Source organism: Parus major, chromosome 13, assembly GCF_001522545.3.
Source record: "Parus major isolate Abel chromosome 13, Parus_major1.1, whole genome shotgun sequence".
Lineage (NCBI taxonomy): Eukaryota > Metazoa > Chordata > Aves > Passeriformes > Paridae > Parus > Parus major.
The window spans coordinates 923,994-932,110 of record NC_031782.1 but is presented as its reverse complement, the minus strand read 5'-3'; the positions used below and the strand labels follow the sequence as shown (position 1 = coordinate 932,110).

The window sequence follows — 8,117 nt, the reverse complement described above, 5'->3', positions numbered from 1 at the left end:
CCCGCACCGCGCTCCCGCCGCACGCCCGCACCGGCGGCTGCGCGCCTCGCCCTAAACGCCCTTCCGTTTTGCGTTTTCTCCGGATTTTTGCGTGCTTTCCCCCGCCGTGCCGGGCAGCATGGGGCTGCCTGCGCTGGAGTTCAGCGAGTGCTGCCTGGACAGCCCGCAGTTCCGGGAGCGGCTGCGCTCCCACGAGGCCGAGCTGGACAAGACCAACAAGTTCATCAAGGAGCTCATCAAGGACGGGAAGTCGCTCGTCGCCGCCCTTAAGAGTAAGTGCGGGGCTGGGGGCGGCCCTGCGGGACCCCGCGACCCCCGCCCAGCCCCGCCCGCCCCGCGCTGCCCCCGCGCCGGGGGCTGCTCCATCCGGCACCGGCTGCGCCCGGTCCCGCCGCGGGCCGGGCTGTGGCCGGGCCACCGGGACGTTCCTGCTCCTGGTCCAGCAGGACGTGCGCGGTGCACCGGGATGTGCCTGGCCCTGGGCCATGGGGACATGTGTGGTCCTGGTTCTGGAGCATCAGCGCACGCACGGGCCTTGCCCTAGTCCATCTAATCGTCTAAACGTGTGTGGATCCACCGGGATGTGCCGGGCTCCGGTCCCGGACCATCGGAATGTGCGTGGCCATGGTCCATTGGGATGTGTGTGATTCTGGTCCCCCAGGTCCCGCTCCGTGGCCCTCGGGGGTCGCATCCTTTGGGAGCGCTTTTCTGGGGTGATGGGTTGGTGCCTCGCCCCCCCGTTTGTCCTGTACCCCTCTCTGCTCAGGGTGGGCGATGCCCGGAGCCCCCAGAGTGGCTCTGCCCGGGTCACCCCCCAGGGCTGTCCTCTCACCTCCATGGGGAAGCGGAGGCGGCTGCAAAGCTGCAGACCGGTGAGGAGGGGTCTGGGTGGGAGGGGGCTGCAGCGATACAGGCTGTGGCTCCGGGGCTGGGGAGACCCTCACCCGGTGCTGGCAGCGTCCCTGTCCTCCAAGGCTGGGCTGGCTCCTGTCCCCACACATGGGGACAGCTCTGCATGGCTGCCTGCTGCCAGCCTTGGGTGGGCTGTGCCCTCGGGGTGCTGTGATGGGTGGGCTGCTCCCCAAGCTGTGGCTCTGTTTCTGCTGTTCCCTCAAGGGGTCGTTTGGCTTTTTTTCTGGTTTTAGGTTTCTTTGGCCCAAATCACAGGGTTCTTCCCCGTCTGGGGGGTGCCTGTACCCCACATGCCAGCAGCACGCGTGGTCACCACTCTGTGCCGTGGGGTGACAGGGACACTTCACAAACACAGGTGCCACGGAGCCCCTGCAGCATCACCTGCCATAAACCAGCGTGGCCAGGGTCATTGTGGGGGCTGTGGGACAGCGAGGTCACCCCAGGATGCACGGGCAGGTGATGCTCCATCCATTCCCACCACCCTGTCCATTCCCAGAAGGGCTGATTCCTGCTCCCTGCCCTTCTGATCTCACACCGAGCCCCATGGGTGTAGTTCCTCTATGCTGAAGTAGCAGCTGGTAACATCTGGCTTACAGGGACTCCCATTGTACCAATTCTTGGCATTTGGGGTTAAAAGAATCTCAAACCCGACAGCTGTGGGTGCATTTATGGTTCTGCAGGTCTGAGCTGCGTTCTGCTGTGGAGTGTTTGCTGAAGGCAGCAATGCCTGGCCCTGCCTGTAGCATTCATTTTATCCCAGAGCAAATCCTGCAGCGTTATCCTTCGCAGAAAATACATTTTGGGAGAGAGCTGCTGAGTCCCGAGGTGTCTCTGGGCTTAGTCAGCTCGTAGCAGGTGCTGGCTGAGGTGTCTGGCTGTGTTGTCACCCTGGGCACGCTGTGTGCAGGTATTTTGGGTGTGCTGTGAGCCCCCGTGGGCTCGTGGCTGGCAGTGGGCTCCTGTCCCCCCACGCCCCAGGCTGCCCGCACCGGGCAGGAAGAACGCTCGCTGGCCTCTGGAGATAAGGATGTTTTTATGGCTGAATTGTTTTGTAGCTTCTATTGAATGTGTTCCTGGATTAGCCCTTAATTCCTGCTCAGGGCCGGGGGGGAGTTCCAGGGGCAGGAATGCCCCAGGAATGATTCTGCTGGAGAGTGAATCAGTGCCCAGCTCTGCCTGCCCTGCTGGCACCCGGCGCGTGTGGCACGGGCTGGTCCCCAGGGCGCTCTGGGGGAGCGTTTGGGGCATGTGGGGCAGGGAGGCTGGGAAGGGGAGCCCCTCCCTGGCTGGGCTGCTCGGCCCCCTGTGCATCCTCCTGCTGTAGGAGTGATTTCAGTGCTGCTTCACGCTGTGAGCGCTGGTGCTGGATGGGATCTGGGCCGGCTCTCCTCAGTGTGTCACCCTCAGCGTGTGACAGGTCCGGGGTCTGACGTGTTGCATGAGCCCTTACAGAGCACTGCAGTGTCCAGAGCAGGGATGGAGATGCTCCAGGGGTGAGGAGCTGCTCTGCTGCCTGCTGCTGGTGGCTGTGGCACTGCTGCAGGGGCTGGGATGTCACCACTGTGAGCCAGTTTGGTTTCTGGGGCCATTCCTGACTGTGACCAGGTGCTTGCTTTTCTTAGATGGCTTTTATTTAGTGGTGTTTCCAAGTGATTCTGGTTTGGCTCCCCACGTGGCTGGGCACGGTGGCCTTATCTCACTGTCCCTGTCTCCATGCAGCTCCTCAGCTGTTGTGACCCGTGGCTGTGGAGCTGGGCAGGCCTGGGGACAGCAGAGCCCTGGCTCAGGACATGCAGAGGTGGGGTGGGGGTTCCCAGGGTGTCGGGGCCCTTGGGCAGGGTGACAGCCTGCAGCCGGAGTTACGTGAGGTCTTGGCAATATCCTCTCTCCTTTTCCTTCCCCTTGCCTTTTCTGCTGAACGTTTCACATCCTCTTTGTGTGAAGACAGGCGTGGGGAGAACGTGTGGCTCTGTGTGTCGGTGAGGGGCCGCTCGGACGGGGAGGTGGAGGGGAGGAAGATGAAGAGGAGCTCAGCAGAGCTGGGCAGGAGCAGGCATGCAGGGATGGTGAGACCCGAGTAAGGACACGTAACAAAGTCTCTGCCAGGGTTTGGTGAAAGGGCTGCTCTGCCCTGCTTTTGCCCTCAGTGTAGGTACAGAGAGAAATAGGAATGATTCACAGCGCTTTCTCTTTCCCTTTGAAGAAGGAATAAATTCAGAAGGTTGAAAATGATCCTCATTTGCTGAAGGGCTGGTTTTGCTAAATATCCTCAGATGCCAAGGACATCTCTGGAGTGTGTGTGTGTGTGTGTGTGTGTCTGTACATAAATGCTGTTGGATCTTTTTTCCCCCAGTGAGTTTCTGTGCCTGTTTCCATTGTCTCCCTTTGCTGCTTGGCTGGTATTCAGTGACCTGGTTTTCAGCAAAACGTGTCCCTCTTCCTCCCTGATCCACCATCCATAAATTATTCAGAAAGTTTTGCAGATGCAGAGACTTCAAGTGTGACATAAATAATGAACTCGAAGGCCGGATGCCGTGGAACTTGTTCTCCAGCGCAGGAGCTGTGGTGCCCATCAGGACCAGGGGTGCTGAAGGATTTTATCCCTTTGCACATCGCTGTGGCTGTGTGAGGGGCAGGCAGGGAGCCAGTGGCTCATCCCTGTGCTGCCATCACCTCCATCCAGCCCCTGTGCTGGCACCGAGGGGGAGCTGGAGCCCGGGTGCCCGGCTGGGGATGGGGAGATGCCCGCAGCTTGCTTTGGGGAACAAGCAGCACATGTAAGGATAGAGGATGTGGGGGTGCAGGGGCTGCCAGCCATCGCCTCCCTGGTGCTGTAGCACAGGGCTGAGCCTGGCACCCTCCTCCTCCTCCCCCTCCTCCTCCTCCCTGTGCCCTTCTCCCAGTGCTGCCAGGCTGTCCCGGTGCCGATGGGGCTGTTGTCCCCTCCAGGCACTGGGTGCAGCCCGGTTCCCTGCCACGTTTCTGCTGGTTTGTTTTCCTTCTTCCAGCTCCCAGGCACTAATTTGAAGCCACCAAACCCGTCCACGCCCGGCTGCTGCCATGCTCAGCACAAACTGCAATTTGTGTGCTGGGGCTGGGCTGGGGCAGCTCTGTGAGCCCCCTCCCCACGAGTGCACACGGGCTGGGCCTCAGTGGGGCTGTGCCATGCCCCAGGCTCCCACGGGAAAGGCAGAGGTGCCCATGGCCCAAAAGGCACAGCTGGGCTGGTTTGGTGTTTTGGGTCACTTTTCCTTTAGCTGCTTTTTTGGCCAGGTCACCACAGGGTTTATGGGACCGAAGGGGTGATGCTGGACCTGGATCCATCAGTGCCTGAGAACTCCTGTGGCCCCCTGGCCTGCAGGGGCAGGTGCCGTGGCACTGTCCCACAGGTGCTGTGACACTGTCCCAGAGGTGCCGTGGCACTGTCCCACAGGTGCCGTGGTACTGTCCCACAGGTGCTGTGACACTGTCCCACAGGTGCTGTGGCACTGTCCCACAGGTGCTGTGACACTGTCCCACAGGTGCCATGGCAGCTCTGCCCCCACAGCGTGTCCCATGCTGGCTGTGGTGAGCAGCTGGGACCTGCCCCTGCTCCCAGCTGAGGTTCTCAGCTGGTGCCTTGTGCTGTCAGAGCTGTGGTCTCCCTTCTGTCTGTGCCTGCAGGGTGTGATTTTAATGAGCTGTCCCCTGTGTCCCTGCCCCACGCCAGGCTGTGGGGGCTGTGCTGCCACCATGGGTGATGCCAGCAGGGCTTTTGTTGCAGCTCTGGGTATTTCCTGGGACACCTCCTGCTCCAGGGCTGATAAAACGTGAAGTGGGGTGGTGGGGTAGCTCCTGGTGGTGCTGTTGGTGCTCCAGACTCTGGGATGTGCTTGCACTTGGGTTAGGGTTAGGTTAGGGTTAGGTTAGGGTTAGGTTAGGGTTAGGTTAGGGTTAGGTTAGGGTTAGGATGTGTTGCACACCTCTGCAGGATCTCGGTGAGGCTGTGCCCACGGCTGTGGGGTGGCAGTGCCGCTCCCGGATGGAGCTGGCACAGGGTCTGCCACAGACTGGAAGCGAAAGTGAAACTTTTGCCCAGTGTTTACTTAACTCCCTTTTCACACAAACAAGGCTTAGGCAGGTGATAAGGAAACGTGAGGGGCTGATGCTGCTGACTGCCCACTTTGTCTTTGCCTTTCCCACTCTGCTCCCCACCATACTGGTCCTGGTTCGGCTCACTCGGTCCCCTGGGTCCTGACTCGGGTGGGCAGAGGGTGGAGAGCAGGGTGCTGTGTCCTCGTGTTCCTCTGCAGGGAGAAAGCTCTAGGGTGTGCTGGAGCATGATCCCAGTCTGGGGCTGCTTTGTCACCTGCTGCCATCTGGGGCGGCAGGTCCTTGTGCCACAGGTGTTTGGTGCTGGGGAGAAGGAATCCAAAACCCATCTGAGGTTATTTCCATCCTTTTTGCTCCTCTGGTCCCTGAAGAAAGCAGTCACAGCCCACTTTTGCACAGAGCAGTGGAGGGATCAAGGTTCAGAGGTTTAACTCTGGCCTTTCCAGGAACAGCCCCTGTTTGTGCAGGTGCCAACCTGAGTGCTCAGAGCTGTGCTCCTGCCCAGGACAGCGCTGCACTTTGCAGGCTTGGAGGAAAAGGTGACTTGTGCTTCCTGGAGGGTGCAAAACCAACAGAATCCACCTGGCTGGGTCGCTGTGACCGCTGGCACTTGCCTCTGCTCAGGCTGTGCCATGAGGAATGGTGCTTGGGCAGCCAAGGTGAGGCACCTGCAGCTGCACAGCCAGGCCTGGGTCTTCCCACACCAGGAATTGCTGCCTTGTGGCTGGGGAGGATTTTCTGGAGCATCCATGCCTTGCCCAAGGAGCTCGTTCCATGCTCGGAGGGGCAGGGGGTCCCTCCCTCCCCGGGCTCTCCCTCTGCCTCACAAACCACAGGGAAAGCACGTGGGTTGGGGTTTGGCTGGTAAAATGATTTACTTTGATTTTTTTCCTGCTTTGTTCAGCCAGCCAAGGTGTAACGTGGCTCTCCTGTGTCCAGGGTTCATTTTCCCCCTCTTCATTCCTGTATAAACATTTGGTGTAGGGAATACTTTGAGCTGGGGAGGAGGGACATGGTTGTGGCTCAGCCAGTCCTGCACCAGCAGAGCCAGAGGCACCAAGGACTTCTCCTCCTTTGCATGACTTGTGTAGCCACATCTTTAATGACTTGTCTGGGATTTTATTCAAATGAGGGGTAGGACAGGTGATAATACTGTGCTCTGATTTTAGCACAAGTCAATCCTCCTCTTCCTCCCCAGTGGAAATTAGCAGCAGGAACATATTCCTGCTTGGGAGATGCTCTTTGCAGTGGTGGGTGTGCACTGGGAGCCCTGCAGGGATTGTTGTGGCTCCAGAGGGCTGCACACTTGTCCCAGCCGGCTCTGCCTGGGTGGCAGGGAGAGACTCCCCCTGTGGGGATGCTGCAGGGGTTGTGATCCCTGCGGGAGGATCCCCACAACATCCCCAGGGAACATTCACCCATCTCCCAGGGGGATCCCACCCCACAGTGCTGCCAGGTTTGGGGACTGGTGGTGGGAGCCAGGGCTCCTGGGCTCCTGCAGCAGGCACTGAGTGGGTGCTGTGGGACGTGGGGCTGGCCTGGGAACCTCGTGAGCAGCAGGGGTTGATGTGCAGGAGAGCTCATGATTACATCTTTTACATTGTGCTGACAGGAGGCTCATTAACAGGCCTGGGAGAGCTCTGTAATTGGGAACGTGCCACGGAGCACCCCTGGGCACATGTCCCGATGTGCTGGGGTGGGGACAGAGCCCAGAGAAGCCGCAGGGTCTGCGCTGAGCACGTGTCCCGAGCTGGGTTTTGGGATAAAGAGCAGCTCTGAGAGGCAGGGGCTGGAGCTGGTGGAGACTGAGAGGATACAGGTGTGCCCAGGGAGCGACTGGGCAGGGGCTGGACCTGGGAAGGGCCAGGTTGGATGTCCCTGTGTTCCTCCAGCACTGGGAGTCACCTACAGGCTGTGTCCTGCTCATGCTTCCAGCATGGAGCAGATTTGCCTGATTTGGGTCAGGAGGCTGTTTTCCCAAGGCTGCAGATGTGCTGGCACAGCTGGAATCATCTGTCTCCGTTTGTTTGTGCCGTGCTGCCAGGCCGAGAGGTGTGTGGCATCACCTGTGTGCCCTGGACATGAGCAGGGGGCTCTTTAGGTTTGCTTTTTTCCTTTGCTGTGCTGGTAGCAGCTGTCAGTGACGTTGGGAATCCGTGAGGAAATGCCGTTCCCATGGTTGCTGCGGGGAGGGTGGGAGGCAGTGGCTGTGCCCGTGTCCCTGTGCTCTCTGCAGGTTGGCACACGAGGCGCTCCTCTGGCTGATTCAGTAGCAGGGATGGCGTGGGGCAAGTTCAGTTCTGCCCTTGCTGTGTGCCAGACCCCTCCCTGGCTGGCAGAGGGGGACCCCAGCCCCTTTGTTTGCACCCTGAGATGGTGCCAGGGCGGCACCGCTGCACAAACCAGGGCAGGGCTGCTCTGGCATCGCTGCAGCATCACAGGGTGACTTCAGTGCCACCACCGTGCCCCAGGGACAGCAGCACTGCCAGTGTGGCCAAGCGAACCCTGCTCACCCTGGGGGGCTGGTTTGGGGCATTCTGGGACCCCTCTGCAGCATCTGGGAGTGGGATGGGCTGGGGGACAGTGGGGGCAGGCTGGGGACAGTGGGGACAGTGTGGGGGCCAGCAGGGCAGGCTGTGGCAGGCAGCCACGGCTGGGGTTGGCTCATGCCTCGCTTTCCAGGAGCGCTGTGATGAGTCGCTGTAGCGTGACCGTGGTGGGTGGGAGGGAGGGGAGGCAGAGCGAGGGGGAGCTCGTATGGAAACCTGCACAGCTTGTTCAGTGTGCTGTGAATCATCCCCCTCCTCCTCCCCCGGGCACGCCGGCGGCTGTCACCCATGGAAAGGATCCCTGCTTTCCCTGCTCTCCCCGCTCCCACTGCTCCGTGCCTGCGCTGGTGGCCCTGCACCGTGGGCTCCTGACAAGGAGGATCTTTAGGGATCTTTAGGGATCTTTAGGGATCACCCCAGCTGTTGATGGCAAGGACGGTCTCAAGTGTGGTGTGGGGGAGCTGGGAATTCGCTCCTGTGCCTTCGGTGGGCTTGTGTGTGCCATGGGACCATGAGGAGATGGGATGTGTGTTCCCATGGACCATGAGGAGATGGGATGTGTGT

The 8,117-nt window shown here is 60.3% G+C and overlaps 1 protein-coding gene across 5 annotated transcripts in view; it reads left to right on the top strand.

Annotated features, from left to right (window-relative positions):
* The first annotated feature begins 6 nt into the window (after positions 1-6).
* ARHGAP26 (Rho GTPase activating protein 26) overlaps positions 7-8,117 on the top strand; it is a 98,757-nt gene continuing 90,646 nt past the window's right edge. For all 5 annotated transcript variants that reach the window (XM_015641715.2, XM_015641713.2, XM_015641714.2 and 2 more), the window contains exon 1: positions 7-272. In XM_015641715.2, the coding sequence (XP_015497201.1) occupies positions 119-272 (154 nt within the window). In that variant the 5' untranslated portion in view covers positions 7-118. The remainder of the gene's footprint in view (positions 273-8,117) is intronic.